Source organism: Medicago truncatula, chromosome 2, assembly GCF_003473485.1.
Source record: "Medicago truncatula cultivar Jemalong A17 chromosome 2, MtrunA17r5.0-ANR, whole genome shotgun sequence".
Lineage (NCBI taxonomy): Eukaryota > Viridiplantae > Streptophyta > Magnoliopsida > Fabales > Fabaceae > Medicago > Medicago truncatula.
Window position 1 is genome coordinate 49,106,332 of NC_053043.1, and position 17,615 is coordinate 49,123,946.

The 17,615-nt window shown below is 32.0% G+C and overlaps 3 protein-coding genes across 4 annotated transcripts; 2 read left to right on the forward strand and 1 right to left on the reverse strand.

Moving 5' to 3' along the window:
- The first annotated feature begins 4,798 nt into the window (after window positions 1-4,798).
- LOC11430660 (serine/threonine-protein phosphatase 5) lies at window positions 4,799-11,842 on the forward strand. 2 transcript variants are annotated; one of them, XM_024776827.2, is made up of 13 exons: window positions 4,800-5,164; window positions 5,284-5,500; window positions 5,640-5,735; window positions 5,860-5,958; window positions 6,462-6,611; window positions 6,793-6,901; window positions 7,000-7,117; window positions 8,156-8,303; window positions 8,785-9,033; window positions 9,138-9,266; window positions 9,339-9,439; window positions 9,609-9,683; window positions 10,125-10,437. In XM_024776827.2, exons 2-13 carry the CDS (start codon window positions 5,302-5,304, stop codon window positions 10,182-10,184), a joined length of 1,533 nt encoding a protein of 510 aa, XP_024632595.1. In that variant the 5' UTR covers window positions 4,800-5,164; window positions 5,284-5,301; the 3' UTR covers window positions 10,185-10,437. The 2 variants fall into 2 exon arrangements, with proteins under 2 accessions (XP_039686820.1, XP_024632595.1); XM_039830886.1 differs by lacking the exon at window positions 10,125-10,437 and adding an exon at window positions 11,483-11,842 and having other exon boundaries at window positions 4,799-5,500.
- A 312-nt stretch (window positions 11,843-12,154) lies between these two features.
- On the reverse strand, window positions 12,155-12,903 carry LOC120578272 (magnesium transporter MRS2-I). The gene has a single exon (XM_039830887.1). It carries the CDS (start codon window positions 12,747-12,749, stop codon window positions 12,345-12,347), a length of 405 nt encoding a protein of 134 aa, XP_039686821.1. The 5' UTR covers window positions 12,750-12,903; the 3' UTR covers window positions 12,155-12,344.
- A 1,443-nt stretch (window positions 12,904-14,346) lies between these two features.
- LOC11432942 (serine/threonine-protein phosphatase 5) lies at window positions 14,347-17,410 on the forward strand. The gene is made up of 9 exons (XM_024777187.2): window positions 14,347-14,479; window positions 15,131-15,239; window positions 15,339-15,456; window positions 15,822-15,969; window positions 16,130-16,378; window positions 16,475-16,603; window positions 16,676-16,776; window positions 16,960-17,034; window positions 17,354-17,410. Exons 1-9 carry the CDS (start codon window positions 14,347-14,349, stop codon window positions 17,408-17,410), a joined length of 1,119 nt encoding a protein of 372 aa, XP_024632955.1.
- Window positions 17,411-17,615: the final 205 nt, after the last annotated feature.

Genomic DNA, 17,615 nt, shown 5'->3' on the forward strand with positions numbered 1-17,615 from the left:
CAACCCAATGAATTTCTATTTTTGCACTTTTTAGTTTTTAGTGTGTTTAGTTAAAAAAATGTTGAGTTGAAGAATATATGCTTTTTTGGTCTCATATATATAAGTAATTTGTTTAAAATTTTATTAAATAATTAATGTATTTAGTTTATAATATATATGAGACTAACGAGTATATTATAAATATGAGACATTACTGATTAAAATTAAATTGGTATCGGGAATAATAGAATATGAGATATGTTTAGGTTCTCAAACCAACATCATCATATCAATCTAAGTAAGTTCAGTTTTACTCTGAAGTGACTTTTATATAAATAACTTTACCTTAAAATCAAATGTTAGAATAAAACACGCACAAATCAATCATATAATTCTAATTAAAATCATTTTATCCCTCCAAATAGTTTTTATTTTTTATTTTGCTATTGACATAATTGATCAACACATATTTAGATAAACACACAAAAATAAAAAAATATGATCACTCAAATTCAAAACCATTCTTGAATAGTAAGTTTATTAACATAGTGTTTTGAGTTGGCAAAATGACTCTCCTCCAATAATCTTTTCTTAAGTAAAATTAATTTTCATTTGGAGAGACATTCCAACTTCGTGTGAGAAAATTTTGATGTATCACCACAAACTTAAGAGTTTTCTTAAAAAAATCCATTGACCCTCAATTAGATAGGGGCTCACCTATTGTCTTGTCCGTAAAAGAATCCACAGTAAACTTTAGAAAACAAACAAGCATCAAAATTATAATATTAACCTTCTACCTTAAATAAAAATAAAAATAACTCTTATGCATTTTTTATTTGTTGTATTCTACCTTACAATTAAGCAGGAAATTAATATAATATAATAAGAGAAATGTTAATCGAAGGAAAATTGAGATATAAAACGCATCGGATAATTAAAATTTATTTCCCTTCTTTAGATTAATACGAATTTGTCATGAATCAATGATATAAATATTACCTCTTGAAATGCATAAATTTTGTTGTGGAAACACTTTTGATCACGAGCAAAGAAAGTATGTCTCTATTAAGTCCACACGAACACACCTTCTCTAGCGGCCGGTGTTAGCCAAGTCAATTAGAGCTTTAAAGAGGTCAATGTTTCTTTTCAATTAGGGTTTTTGAAAAGTGGTATGATAATCAGCACATGTGAGTTCTATTTATATACTCACTTATGTGCACCTCTTAATATTTTCAAATTATATATATATATATATATATATATATATATATATATATATATATATATATATAAGGAGAGATCAAATTACAGTGATGTAATGTTACATCGCTCAATATCGTTTTACTCGAAGCATATTTTTTTAATTTGACCGTTGGATTGTAAGTTTATATCACATAGATTATAAAATCATAAATCCTTTTTTAAACAATTTCAAAACCATATATTTGATTTTATTTAAATCCAATTTAAATAAAATATATATTTTGAAACAATTTCAATATTTTGTTATTAATATATAAATAAACTTTACGTATTTATTTTGATATATTAATTTTTTAACCTTAACACAAGAATTTGAAATATCATAAACTGTGATAGTCACATATTGCTTACAATACTTCAAAGTTTAAAATGTGAGGGTGTGCAGGTGCACATCCCCGGCCTAACCCATGTCTGCCCTAGATTAAAATTAGATCACTTCCATTTTCCATAAACACAAAACATCAAGATAAAACAAAATTACATTACTGTCCATTAAATTAAGTGGTTTTTAAAAGGGTTATTTGGGTTTTTAGTCAAGAACATAAAGGTGTACAGTGCTAATATGCACACCTTCTATTTTTTGAGTGGGTGTGCATTAGCATTCCCCATATATATATATATATATATCTTGTCAAAATATATATATGATATTCATAGAAAATATAGTGTTGCTTGAGAGAACTGAGAAACATGCAAAAAGTTCCAGCGATAACGACAATCTCAATCAGCTCATGGATATTCAAACGGTTATTGTTTTTTTAATTTTATGTCTTTTTTAGGAATATTGGCACATTATGGCAATGCAATTATTCGGTTGAGGGTCCCTTTCATTTTCATTTTAGTTAAATAATCCTCAAGCAAGATATCAAGCTCGCACCGATTATTTTCATAAAACAAAATTCTCATTTTGTTGCACAACAAGAGGTTCCATATTATCTGATGTTGGATCCCGAGCAACACCTTTTCAGTGCCGATGATCGCTTTGATGTGCTTCAAGTTTAAAAGGATAAAGTTATCACGAACAACAATCGAGGAGGCGTGATTGGAGTTCATTATCATATCATAATCATTGAAAATGATTGCGACGTTGTATTCGGATCTTAATTAGCTTTAAGTGTTACAAATAATAGTTAGCTTTAAGTTAAAATTCATTCTATAGATAAAATCATTATTTCAATTGATATCATCCAAACATATCAAAATCAATTATTTATTTTTTAAATCAATTTTGACTCTCTACCTTGAAACAAAACACATACATAAGTACTTAGGACATAAACTCCAATATGATGAATGTTTATGGCATAAAGTTGGAATATAAGTTGTTTACACATGATGAGATAGAATTAATCATTTTTTTCTTAAGAATTTCGTGAAAGCTTAATACTCCCTCCGGTCCTTTATACAAGAAACAAAAAGACATAAAACATCAAGACCAAGGAAATACATTGAAAATAGTCATCTTCATTTAATACACTTCTATATTTAAATAAAATCCATGAATACCCCTAAATTAATTCCTCTTTATTCCACTAACTTATTTACTTTTAATTTTCTCTCTCATAACAAATAAGGGCACAAATGAAATTTATCTTCAAACATACTTGAAATTTGGTCAATCTTCTTATAAAAAGGACCAAAAAAAATTCTCACTTTTGTTTCTAATAAAAAGGACCGGAGGAAGTTTTATTAATAAAGTAGAATTACCTCAAAGAATGACAATGTAATTTATGAGACTAACCGAAAATAAGGGTTAATCCAAGTGACAATTTTTATTTTTTTTTTTATTTTTTTTTTTGTAATTAAGAAAAAATAGGTATGATTGATTTTGTAGAATGAAATTAAAACTATAAGTGATTTTTTTTTTTGGAGCAAATTGTAAGTGAATGTTGATGTGTTTAGTTTTTATCCCTAATTATTACAAAAGTTATGGAGAATGTTGATGATTAATTATTAGATTAATTTGAACAGTAAAATTAGAGTAAACAAAAACATAAACAAATTAAGGCGTTTTGTATAAATATGAAAACAAACAACAAATTATATATATGATGAAGTTGAAATGACATACATTCTAGCCTAGAGATGGAACTTGATCATTACCCATTCTGGCTTGGTTGTTTCTCTTACGTGGCACCTTCTTGTTTCTCTTATGTTCTATGACTTAGATAAATTGAATGAAAGTGGTTTACTTCATTGAATAATGAATTTCACTAAGAGCACATATTTATAGACAATGATCATCACACACTAGCTTATGGTGTGCTAACATCTACATGATCCTACAACTAAGTAAGTAGTTTGCTTACACAAGTAACTACTAATATTAAGTAACATAATCGCGTATACTAACTCTAACTAAAGTAGATAAATCATTGTTATCTTTAATGGTCATGGTGTAATACTTTGAGGTCATAAAGTTGTTTCTACAAGACTTTTGGTTGTAATACTTAGAGGTCGTAAATAATTTCTCCTCTCTTTCCGTCTTGTTTCCTAGAACCTATAATCTTAAATTTGATAATAGGATAATAGTGAAAGAAGTGTCCCACATTAAATATGACAAGTCACCCATTTTATTAAAATGAAACACAATTAAGTGTTGGAAAAAAGTCAAATTGAGCAAGAAACATCTTCTTTCACGATGCTATACCCTCTTCAAGTAATCAACACAAAAAGAAGACATGGCGGAACCACAAAGGCTAACAGACTGATTTTAATTAGTAAATGTGATGATCATGATTGTTGAGTAAGAAAATAAGTTAGGGAAAAAATTGGATGTAATTAGTAGAAAAATGACAATATGTAGTTTGTTCTTATAAGTTCCACATCGATAAGTCTTAATCAATATGGAGGAAGCTTTATCTATAGAGATGATTGGTGATCAAGAATAATAAAAGATTTTCAATCTTTAAATGCTTTCATTCTCGAAAAAGTTGTTGGTGTTTGCTCATTTCAACCATAAATAATTTTTGAAATGACCAATTCTATCACATGATGACAATTCATTTGTAAGGTTAAGAGATGTTGAAGTTGGTGATAGCCCACATTAAGTCCTTACTACATAAAACACTCAAAGAATCTCTCAGATAGACAAGAAAATGGGGCAAGATGGGGACTAATTTTACCTTCCCCATCCCCATATCCACTCTCAAATATTTATCTGTTACCTTACCCATACCCAACAGGGATGAGAGATTGAATCTCATCCTCATCCCTAACGGGTTCGGGTATTCCCGCCACATCCCCATCCTCATAGTTGATATTTTTTTTAATAAAAAATATAAGTATTTTTTTAGTCATGGGATTAATGTTGTAAAGTAAAGAGATGATAACGGTCAATCACTATAGTGATGGAGAAGAGATAGACCGAGGATGTGAGATGTAAAAGGAGAAGAGAGAGAACATAGAGAATTGAGTGCCGTTTGAAAGACTAATACTTTGATTGTGTGGGTAAAGTAGTTTACGGTTTAAGTTTTTATTTATATAAAAGAGATAATAAATTAATTTTTTTTGATGATTTTGAGTATAAATTCGGGTGGGTACTTATATCTCATTACCCATCTGGTACCTGTGTTTTGAAATTGGGAAAAAACTGATATCTAAACCGAGTCAAAAGGGAGTAAGCTCTTAGACATTTCACCAAGCATGTAGAGTGCAAACTTAAAGCAAATTGAAAATAGCATCAGAAATCACGCAAAGAAACAAAATAATAAATCCATAAAAACTCCAACACATTTATTAGATCTCAATTGTTGTCAATAGAAACATGAGAGAAAAACGATTGAATTTCTTGTTACTTGGGTTCGCGACATGGGTTCTAGTTTGAAGCTTTAGTTTGCGTTGTGGATTATGGTTCAGGTTTGATCTTGATCGGTTTATCGATTTCGGATCCTGGGTTTGCTGTTGTTGTGCGACAGTATAGGTTTGGGTTCTGTGTTGGATTTCTTATTCGATTTGTATTCTACCTTCGACAATATTTGGTTTGCTGTTTCAACAACATTTGATCCGTTTGGGTGGCATCTTGTTGTATCTGTGTTTTAGATTTCGAAGTTGCTAGCTATGTCTTCTCCGGCAAATGCAATGCAATTCGTCTGCCCTTGGCCTTGCTTGGTAGTACCTACACCAAAGTCTGTCTCAACTCGCAGTTTTGCGCAGACAATGGTTGCATCACAATCGAAGGTTTCCAAGATGTTTGCTCAAGCCTTGTCTAACTCGTGCAATATTCCTGCATCGCAGCTGCCTAAACCGTGTTTCAAAGGTGAGCAAATCTCAATCAAAATCTCTCAAGATCATTATTCGGCTGCCAACCTGTTTGATGTTGTATTTACACTTGAAAATTGGCTGCAAAACTAGTCTTAGATGTACATTATATGCGTGGTGCCTCAATTTCGTAACAGTTTTCAATGAAAGAGAGAGACTCATGACACTGCAGTGTAGATTCTCAATAGATGATGCGAAATATGATGATGATGATGGTCGCATAAATCGAACAGGTCTGTATCTTGTGTGACCAAATACATCAAGTCAATTAAGAATTTTGTTTTTATTTTTATTTTTATTTTCACATGTTATAATGTTTTTATTTTAACATTGATAAATAATTGTATGAGCATGAAGGAACGTTGTTAATTGTGGGTGCAACCATAGTAATGGTTGTAATAGGATCTGGAGTGTTGTCATTGACATTGGCTATTGCTCAATCGCGCTGGATTAAAGGTAATTAATTACTTACAAAGTTCAAATTTTAATGCATATATGCCCAATAGAGGTCCTCTCATGTTCCATAAAATACCTTAATCGTCAAGTTTTTTCCTCACAAACCTTTTCATAAGTACTTGAGAGTAGAGAGATTTTATGCATGTTGGTTTTTAGATGTTTGCATACTTCGCTATAAATTATCATTCTTGCATCATTATATAGTAGCTACAATTGTGGTTGGTTTGCTAGTTGTTGCTCCATTAGGCATTGTATAAGCTTATCAAACAAGACCTAAAACCAATTAATCTTAGGATGATTGATCCTAATTCATTTGAGATTTTTGAAACAAGTCAAATGGATTCATTACCAGTAATGCATTAGGAAATAGTGGATGCTATGTAATTTTTAGTTTACTTGTAGTATAAACCATCTACGCATTTCGCGAACAAATAAAGAAAATATATGTTGTGTGAATTTCTTATTTTATTTTTTGTTTTTTTGAATGACAAATATGAAATTAGATAAGAAAGGGAGGAAACATACAAAGAGTACAAGTACAAGAAGTATTACGGTCCAAGACCATCACAAAACAAAAATAAAACAACCAAAAGCAAAGACAAAAAGCAACATGGAAAAGACAACAAGCCAAGAACAGCCCAACTCCGGCACTTGTATGCATCTCTTATTATTTTCAGCTGCTTGCATCCTTGTTTGAATTTTTTCTTTTGTGATTTTCAATTACTGCCTTGATTGGCATCTACAAACTATTCTCCATTTAGAAGATTGTTGCGTATATATGCATTTGATTTCACCTGACATGAAAATATTTTGGTTTTTTTATTTCGATAATAGATGTCGAGCCACAATATTCGGGATCAAGAATAAAAGGAGACACTATTACTTTGGATTTCGTAAAGAAAATGATGAATGATTTCAAGGAACAGAAGTACTTGGATAGAGGGTATTGAAGTGATGAGAATCTTTTTTTGTGAAACTGTTTGTACTTTTCTTGAAGTGTTATTGAAATGTATTTGCATTTGTCCTGGTTAATTGTTTTAGGTATGCATCCAAGATTTTGTTGCAAACAAAAAAGATTTTGAAAGCTTTGCCTTCTCTTGTCGACATAACTGTTCCTCATGGAAAACATGTTACTGTTTGTGGCGATGTGCATGGTCAGGTAATTGGTATATGACAATTGCTCCCTTGGTTTATTATTTGCGAAAACAATTGTTGCTAATAACTTCAAGGTGGTTCTTTGTTACATAGATATTTGGAGGATAGGGTTGTTCTCACACCATGGTTGATTTTTTCTTATATATTTTTACTTTTATTGACTCAATCTTTTTCAAATTTGAATTTAAATTTTATTTACACCTTGATCACAGGAAACTTCAAAACAAAATACCTATTATCTTGCAATTCTATAACAAACTTTAAACTAACAATATAATAAAAGATTTAAATAGACGAACACGTTAGTGTGTGTCTCTCTTTCTGTTATGTTCATAAAGTAAATTTCTTTGACCATTATGTGGAGGGATTGGGGAGCTATTTTTTGTATTTTTTTAGGGGAGGGAGCTATATTTTTTGTTGATAAGCTTGTTAGTTAATATTTTATATGGGGCTATCTAATATGGGTCAGATCTGCCGCTGTGAGTTTGGCTCACTTGGTAGGGGTTCGAACCTCGACAGCCCACATATTTACCTTTAAGGTGAATTTCTCTAGCCGCTAGGCTACTTGACTAAAAAAAAATATGGGTCAGATCTAAAGGTGAATCTTTTTTTGGGTCAAGTATCCTAGTTGCTGGAACTGAGACATTTTAAATGCGGAGAAGTCGGGTGTCCGGAGTTCGAACTCCGGCCCCTGCATATATTATACATTCTTTCTATCAACTGAGCTAGACTCACAAAGACAAGGTGAATCCTTCTATTCCTGACAAATTTTAATAAAATATTATATCCATACGCTATTTTTTTATAATTATAAAATTTATTTTTACTAAAAATGGTAAAGGTCCATATTTATACATTTTCTGAGAGGACATTTAGATTATTTTTGCCTCATTTGTACAGAGGATTTAACTTCCTTGTTGAATTTATTTCCATTTATTATGATTATACATGTTTGGCTAACTTTATTTAACTACCAACCCTTTTAATTTCCCATTAAACAAAAACCCCTTTCAATTTTATTTTTCATGACTCCTACATGCAGTTCTATGATCTTTTGAATATTTTTGAGCTCAATGGGATTCCTTCAGAAGAAAATCCATATCTATTTAATGGTGACTTTGTAGATAGAGGATCATTTTCAGTGGAAGTCGCATTTACTTTGTTTGCATTTAAGTGCATGTCTCCATCTGGTAAACCCTAGTTCTTTCTTTATTAGCATGTTAGGTTTTCTTTTTACCAAAGAATGTGTTGTGCAAGTGTGAGATGAGTTAGAAGTCCCGTATTAATTATTTAGAAAAAAGGACATTGAGCAACATATAGATGAGAGGATCTATAAACTATATGATTTAAGGTTTTACGTAAAAATGTGCTGTAATTCACTTGTGTAATTGCTTTTGGGCAATGCGGATAATTCTCTAAATTAACTCCCCTCGTGACCAAACAACCTCTTAGGTTTCATTATATTATTTTTGATATATTATGGATTATTTAATTTATCATCTCATATCACCTGATTAGATGCTTAATGTATTAACTTATTTTTCAATTGAATTGTATAATCAATAATGCTTATTGTGTGTGGTTGGATTTTCGGAAATATTATACTCCTCTTTTCACTTCACTCAGTTAGCTGGGATGTTGTAACTTGTTTTGCTTCTATATTATTCTCAGCCATGTATATAGCTAGAGGAAATCATGAGAGCAAGAGCATGAACAAGATATTTGGTTTTGAGGGTGAGGTGCGCGCAAAGTTGAATGACAAATTTGTCAAAATGTTTGCGGAAGTATTCAACTGTTTACCTTTGGCTCATGTGATAAACAAAAAAGTTTTCGTCGTCCATGGAGGTCTTTTTAGTGTTGATGGGGTCAAACTCTCTCAAATCCGATCAATTAATCGGTTTTGTGAGCCTCCTGATGAAGGTAAGACACATAAATTTTTTTTCTTGCTATTCATCATAATCCGTAATACTTCTTTGTATTGTAGTTTTTTTTATGTATCTATCATGTATGTTTGGTATGTGTAGGGTTGATGCATGACTTGCTATGGAGTGATCCACAACCTCTCCCTGGAAGAGGACCAAGTAAGCGTGGCAATAGATGCTTTTGTTTTGGTGAGGATGTTACAAAAAGGTTCTTGAAGGATAATAATTTAGGTATGTTTTCCATTGGGCTGATACTTAATTTCTTATTTCACGGGTGACTTGATATGAATTATCATTTTACAGATTTAGTTGTGAGATCTCATAAATCAATGCACAAGGGTTATGAGATTCAACATGACGGTAAACTCATAACTGTATTTTCTGCTCCAAATTACTGTGATAAGGTAACCATGTCTCTTTTGTCACAACCTTCTTTCTTGAATAATTTTATGGCATGTGCAGGAAAATTATTGAGTTGTGACCATGCCACACGCTTATGATATTAATGTATGTAAGCAATCAATTATCCTCCCATGAAGTATATATATCCTGATTTTCCACTGTTTTCTGCAGAAGGGTAACAAAGGTGCCTTTATTCGATTTGAAGCACCTGATTTGAAACCTAACATTATTACATTTGAAGCAGTGGTTAGTATCTTTCATTATTTGAAGTCTGTCATCTTATATTATCTTAATTTGAAATCTGTCATGTTATATTATGTATAGTCGTTATAATAAAAAATGAAAAAGGAAAAGAATCAGTGTTGTCAAATATGGGCTATTGAAACACCATGGCGGATTGTGGTGGCAGATTCTTTCACTAGTGTCATATTGCCAATTTGCGAATGATGGTGGCGCCAGAGCGTTTTACGGCGGCTTAAAATGTTGAATTCTTGGCTTCTGGCCCTCGTCTGCCACTGCAATTGATAACACTGAAAATAATTAACAAAAGTATATAACTCTTCATTTTATGTTACAATCATTCTGTTGCACGTGATTAAATTTTACTTATCTTCATTCAATTTGTGAGGTTATGTGTGGTGTTGACATACTTTCTTCTTGGATTGGTTCACTTTATTGAATTTGCAGCCACACCCTGATGTTAAGCCAATGGCTTATGCAAACAACTTCAACCGATTATTCTCATAATCAATACGTAAATAAGCTGACTAGAAGTCTAGAAGAACTGCCAATGATTGATGCTGCTTTTAAATTTCTAAGTTTTAAGCACAAGGGAAATATTTGGCTAGAGAAGATTTGGTTCATGTTGATCACTGTTGTTTTGTATAGTAACTGTTAATTTGATTTTTAGGATGGATTTCTAGAGATGTGAAAGCAAAATTTATGTAATTGAGTTCAAGACTTTTTATATCCAAATTATATCATCTTCCATATAACAAAACCAGTTCCCTCGAAATCATGATAAAAACAAAGTGAATTCATCAACTCACAAACACCTGACTTACAAGTGTCGACTTCTTTTGAGAACATGGAGGGAGCAGTAATTGTGTGTGTGTCTCTGTACCAAGATTAAGTGAAATAGTTGCGAAAGCAAGATTGCCAATACTTAATAATGGCCAACCGATTAATGGTGCAATTCGAATGTACACCACCATGCTCCCTGGTATTGGTATTCAAAAATAACGACTCAATACGCCTACAAGAGAAACTTTGAATATTTCCTTAAATATTATTGCCGAAAATAAGAACTTGCACCTCTGTTGTCTTGTTACTATAACTATGTAATGCCACAATGTTATAAGTGTCGCTTGTATTATCATAACTTCCAGAACGTTAATTGATACATATCATCACGGAAATATCCTAATTTATCAAATACTGTCCTGGTGGCGAGGTTCCATAAACTGACCAATCCATTGCAGGAGCCAATAACTTCACGACGGTCCTTTGTCAACCAGTCGATAGAAAGGATCCTTAGGAATGGTGAGCACACGACTTTCGAATAAAACACTAACAGAGACGGGTATGAAACTGTAATCACCGTTCCATATGGATTTTTGGTAAGAGCCTAGATATGAGTGTGAGTTTTGTGCAGATCGATTAAGATGCATTCTAACGAATTCATGATCAAAGATAAGAGTGTTTCATGACTTACTCAAACATTTCATTTTCATCAAAGGTTTCACCGTAAGTCAAGATACAGTTTCGACGATAAGGTTGTTGGGGAGTATTATTGAAGGCAATGGACTAGATTGACGTCAATGTTGTGACAATGGTAGTTGGGTATCCATAAGAGTCGCATCACTAATATGAATGGAACCCTAGCATGGGAAACATTTTTTTATGGCATAAATATAGCAAATTAGTTTATTCATATCTCTTACAAAATAAATATTATTACAAAATTAGTTTATCCATAAAAACAGCTTTTTATGGATCAAAATTAATATTATAAGATGGCATAATAATACTATTACAAAATGCAGGGTGTGGGAGATTAGAGACATGAAAAGGAAGGGAAACTAAGAAGTGAATGCCAAAGTCGAACAACCCTACTTCTACTGGGATCATCCCTTATAATTTCAGGTGTTGAATTCTGTGTTTCAAAATTCATTGAAATCATGTTAGTGGTCCATCACTATCATTAGCTTTCAGGATTCACAAATTTTGTGACCACTGGTTTGGAATATAGTGCTGCCATTATAAAAATGGATCCATTAGAATATTCACTCCTAAATTGGATATCATTTTAAATTGTGTTACAGTTATAAAACTATGTCCTTGGGTTGTAGTGATGATCAGTGATAAGACAACTGCAACAATTATGATTCCATGATAAAGATGTCGTTTGCAATGTCTTACTGCAACTATATACAACATTGAAGCAAGTCGTGTCTGTTGTATCGTCGTATGTAATTTAGATTGGCAATGAGTTTTGTAAATTATGTTATTAGGCATCCATCCATGTCTAGGGACAAGATAGAAGGTTCCGCTCTCACCTAAAATTTGAGGTCTCTGTCTCATTTGAACACTAATGAAGATAGCTTGGATTAGCAAGCTGCATGTTACTATACTTTTGTACAATGTCTCAGTTCAACTATAAAGAAATTTAAAATCCAAAGTCAGAAAATGAATCTTAAAATATTACTGAATTGTGACCTCTCACTACAAAATTGTAACTATTTGTAGCTGCTAATAGCACAGAGAAAAAGGAACTAGAAAGGTACCTTGGAGAGTTTGTTGAGAGTACTGAGAATCTGAAAGTAGCATGCTTCCAAGAGCATCCTCAGCTCCTTAACGACAAAATATTTCTTGTTGGCAGTGGAGTAGATAGCCATATTTGATTCATCAAACAGAAAACGTTCCAATCCCTCTTTCATTATTTGATTTATAAAGACCTTCCAAATTGTTCAATAGTTCAGTGCTGGTCTTTGATTTCAGTTCACCTAGAGGAGTATGTGCCTCTTGTTCTAGCATCTTTGGTTCGTTCTCTAACACGCTGCAAGCTGCCTCAAGACATGTCTCAAGCACGGTGGTTGTTGAGTCGTCGTTACGGACTCTTGCTTGAAGTTCCTGAACAAAAGAAGGGTCTCTGAGGAGAACTTCGTCGGCAGTGATTATGGCTTGGATGTGTTCCACGTTGATGATGATGGCTCTTTCTCGTCCGGGAACAATGGAATAAGCACAAGGGGAGGAAAAGATAGGGTCTAGGATTCTTCTAAGGTCACGTAAGGTGAGGCCAGTACGCCTCATGATGTCAAGCGCTCCGGCCTTAAACACATGTGCATCTCCAGTACTGTCGACCAACAGCCATGGCTGAACTTCATCTCCCGTCGGTCGCAGATGTGAGTTTGGTTAACCTACGGTGGTGGAAAAACCAGAAGTGTGTGGAAGTGAGAATATAAAGGCGAGTCAATTAGAAACAAAAGCCTATTCTTTTATTTTTCTTTTGGTCAAGTACCAGAGCCACTGGCGTGTCCGGTGTTTGAATTCCAGCTGCCGCATATAATATACCATATTCTATCAACTGACTTAAACTCGCGGGGGATTCAAGAGTGTTTGTTATGTGTAGCAATTTATAGTGGGAGATAGAAACAACTTTTCAACTTGGTTGGATAAATCGGTTACAGTTATTTGATTGCCAAAATTACTCAATTCATTTATCTTTTTTATGTGCAACAGTTTTTATCTTTTTTAGTGTGTATCCTTATGTAAGATTGATATACTATTAAAACTAATATCCACCAAATTACCTAAAATTGAGGTAAATTTGTAATAAAAAATCTCTATTGTATAGTTCTATATTGAAAACAAACTAAAGATTGAGGTAAATTATTTTTGATAAATTATCTATTAAAAATAATCTCTAAATTATTGAATTTTAAAATCACTTTAATTTTAATCTATAACAAACGGTTCCTATAAGGCTGTTTGTTATAAGTTTTATGTAAAAAAAAAAAACATTTTTTAAATCAATTTAAAGAATATTTTTTTAGGGCAATTTAAAGAATATTGTATATGTTTTGTATGGTTTTTTTAAATAATCTCAATCTAAAAAAAATCAAAAACTAGTTTCAAATGAAAAGTTTTTTTTTTTTTTTTTTGTGGTGGCCAGGATTTGAATTTCGGACCTTGCATATATTATGCATTGTCCATAGCTAAGCTCACGAGGACAAATGAAAAGTTGTTAAATACATGTTTGCCATATATTAAGAGCCCGTTTATTGCGGATTAAAATAAAAGTGATTTTGACATAAAATAATTTAGAGATTATATTTTAGATATTTTATAAAACAACATAGATTATTTTGCGTTTGTTTATCATAATACAAATAATTTAGTTTGTTTGGATACAACTATAACTATAAGAGGCATTTTTTGTTACAAAATTAGTTCAATCTTTTAAATCATATTTTCTCTTTCCTCTTAAAAAATCTATTTTTTGAGAGGTGCTCTTGACAACTTCTAATTTTTTTCTTGTTTTTTTTGAGAATGAGACTAGATTAGATTTGAGTAATTAATTAAAATATTTTATAATGTAATATAACAGATTTTATTCCATTAAGATATATGTTTATTAAGACCAAAAAAAAAGATATATGTTTATAAAATAAAAATATATGATTTAGATTTAGCCCTAATCAATTTCTATAAATAAGCGACTCCCTCAAAACAAAAAATTATAAATCAACGACCAACATTGTTTAAAGGAACGAGAACAAGAGAAAGCAAACGTTAGCAGAATCGGTATGTTACTTTCTCTATTGTTTTTCTTCTTCTTTCATTGATAATTTATGTTCGTTTACATATATATGCTACTTTTTATCTCAGACTGGTAGCAGAGAGAGTCATGGCACTGCAGAGTAGCTTATCCATAGATGATGTGAAACATGATGAATATGATGATGATGGTCACATAAAACCAACAGGATCTGGAGTGTTGTCATTGGTATCGGCTATTACAAAATTCATCTTTTTTAAAGGTAATAACTTACAAAATTCAAATAAGTACTTGAGAGTGGAGACTTTTATGCATGTTGGTTTTTAGGTTTTTGCATATATACTTCACTATAGATTATTTAGGAGTTATTTACCGGACCTAGGTATAAGCTTATCTAACAAGACCTATAAAACCAATTAATGATAGGATGATTGTTCCTAACTCATTTGAGATTTTTGAAACAAGTCAAGTGGAATCATTATCACTAATGCATTAGGAGACAGTGAATGTTATGTACTTTTCAGTTTACTTGTTGCATAAGCCATCTATATTGTGTCTGCTTTCTTATTTTTTTAATGACAAATATAAAATTAGATGAGAAAGGGAGGAAACATACAATGAGTACAAGAAGTACCGAAGTTCAAGACAATCGCAAAACAGAAACAAAACAACCGAAAGCAAAGACAAAAAGCAGCCAAGAACATCCTGCTAGCAAAGCACCCAACTTCACCACTTGTATGTATTTCTTATTATTTTCATCTACTTGCAACCTTGTTTGAATTTTTTTGTTATGATTTTCAATTCCTACCTGGATTGGCATCTAAAAACTATGACCCATTTAGAAGATTGTTGTGTATGCATTTGATTTCACTCATGGATATGAATATATTTCGATTTTTTATTTCGATAATAGATGTAGCGCGACGATACACAGGATCTAGAATAGAAGATGAAACTATTACTTTGGATTTCGTAAAGAAAATGATGGATGATTTCAAGAATCCGAAGTGCTTGCATAGACGGTACTGAAGGAATAAGATTTTTTTTTTTTGTATACCTATTTGTACTTTCTTGAAGTGTTATTGAAATGTATTCACATTTATCCTGGTTCATTGTTTTAGGTATGCATACAAGATTGTGTTGCAAATAAAAAAGATATTGAAAGCTTTGCCTTCTCTTGTCGACATAACTGTTCCTCATGGAAAACATATTACTGTTTGTGGTGATGTGCATGGTCAGGTAATTGGTTTATGACAATTGCTCACATGGTTTATTATATGCTAAAACATATTGTTGCTAATATCTTCAAGGTGGCTTTTTGTTTCATAGATATTTAGGGGATAGTTTTTTTTTCTTTTTCTTTCAGGTATAAAGGATAGGGTTGTTGTTATATAACAATTTTTCCACTAACAATATATTTTTACAAAATAATTAAAATTTAAAAACATATAAATTGAAAGTAAAATTTAATAAATTTAGATATAGATATGATAAAAAAAACATAAATAAATAAATGAATTAAATTTAAGTAGATAATATATAATAAAAGATGTGCATTTCCTTTATGTTCAATTTAATTTATTTTTCATGACTCCTGCAAGCAGTTCTATGATCTTTTGAATATTTTTGAGCTCAATGGGCTTCCTTCGGAAGAAAATCCATATCTATTTAATGGTGACTTTGTTGATAGAGGATCGTTTTCGTTAGAAGTCATCCTCACTTTGTTTGCATTTAAGTGCATGTCTCCATCAGGTAAACCCTAGCTCTTTCTTTGTTAGCCTGTTAGGTTATTTTTTTACCAAAGCATGCTTATTGTGTGTGATTGGACTTTTAGTAACTATTATACTCCTTTTCCAATTTCACTTACTTAGCTAGGATGTTGTAACATGTTTTGTTTCTATACTATTGTCAGCCATATATCTAGGTAGAGGAAATCACGAGAGCAGGAGAATGAACAAGAAATGTGGTTTTGAGGGTGAGGTGCGCTCAAAGTTGAATGGAGGATTTGTCAAACTATTTGCGGAAGTGTTCTGCTGTTTATCTTTGGCTCATGTGATAAACAAGAAAGTTTTCGTAGTCCATGGAGGTCTTTTTAGTGTTGATGGGGTCAAACTCTCCGATATCCGATCAATTAATCGGTTTTGTGAGCCTCCTGATGAAGGTAAGACACGTCATTATTATTATTTTTACTTGCATTTCAGCATAATCCTTCTTTGTATTGTAGTTTTGTTTATTTATCTATGTTTGGTATGTGTAGGGTTGATGCATGACTTGCTATGGAGTGATCCACAATATCTCCCTGGAAGAGGACCAAGCAAGCGTGGTTATGAATTATTTTGTTTTGGTGAGGATGTTACAAAAAGGTTCTTGAAGGATAATAATTTAGGTATGTTTTCCATTGGTCTGATACTTATTTCCTTATTTCATCAGTGACTTGATATGAATTATCCTTTTACAGATTTAGTTGTGCGATCTCATGAATCAAAGCGCAAGGGTTATGAGATTCAACATGACGGTAAACTCATAACTGTATTTTCTGCTCCAAATTACTGTGATCAGGTAACCATGCCTCTTTTGTTACAACCTTCTTTCTTGAATAATTTACGGCATGTGCACGAAAATTATTGTGAGTTGTGACCATGCCACACGCTTCTTATATTAATGTATTTATTTAAGTAATCACTTATCCTCCTATGAAGTAGTATATATAGATATATATCCTGATTTTCATTGTTTTTGTAGATGGGTAACAGAGGTGCCTTTATTCGATTTGAAGCGCCTGATTTGAAACCTAAAATAGTTACATTTGAAGCAGTGGTTAGTATCTTTCACAATTTGAAGTCTGTCATGTTATATTATGAATTGTCATTATAATAAATTAAAAATGAAAAGAATCAGCACTGTCAAATATCGACTATTGAAACACCATGGCGGATTGCAGTGGCATATTTTTTTCACAACTGTCATATTGCCAATTTGTGAATGATGGTGGCCACGGTGTTTTGTGGCGGATATGATATGGCAGCTTAAAATGCTGAAACTGAAAATAATGAACAAAATTATGTAACTCCATTTTATGTTACGATCATTCTGTTGCACTGTGATTAAATTATACATATCGTCATTCAATTTGCAGCCACACCCTGATGTTAAGCCAATGGCTTATGCAAACAACTTCCACCGATGGTTCTAATAATCAATACGTATATAAGCTGACTAGAAGTCTAGAAGAATTGCCAATGGTTGATGCTGCTTTGAAATGTCTTAGTTTTAAGCCCTAAGGGCAACATTTTGGAAAGTGGCTAGAGAAGATTTGGTGCATGTTGATCGCCATTTGATTTGTATAATATTTTTGGCATAAACATTTCATTGAAATTCATTTTTTCCCTCTCCAAATG

Bases quoted from the DNA above. Each gene is read 5' to 3' on its own strand.
- LOC11430660 (XM_024776827.2), top strand. From the start codon at position 5,302: ATGTCTTCTCCGGCAAATGCAATGCAATTCGTCTGCCCTTGGCCTTGC. The intron at 9,034-9,137 runs GTAAGACACATA...TGGTATGTGTAG, and splicing joins TTGTGAGCCTCCTGATGAAG to GGTTGATGCATGACTTGCTA. The intron at 9,684-10,124 runs GTTAGTATCTTT...TTGAATTTGCAG, and splicing joins TTATTACATTTGAAGCAGTG to CCACACCCTGATGTTAAGCC.
- LOC120578272 (XM_039830887.1), bottom strand. From the start codon at position 12,749: ATGAGGCGTACTGGCCTCACCTTACGTGACCTTAGAAGAATCCTAGAC.
- LOC11432942 (XM_024777187.2), top strand. From the start codon at position 14,347: ATGGCACTGCAGAGTAGCTTATCCATAGATGATGTGAAACATGATGAA. The intron at 15,970-16,129 runs GTAAACCCTAGC...TACTATTGTCAG, and splicing joins TAAGTGCATGTCTCCATCAG to CCATATATCTAGGTAGAGGA. The intron at 16,604-16,675 runs GTATGTTTTCCA...ATCCTTTTACAG, and splicing joins CTTGAAGGATAATAATTTAG to ATTTAGTTGTGCGATCTCAT.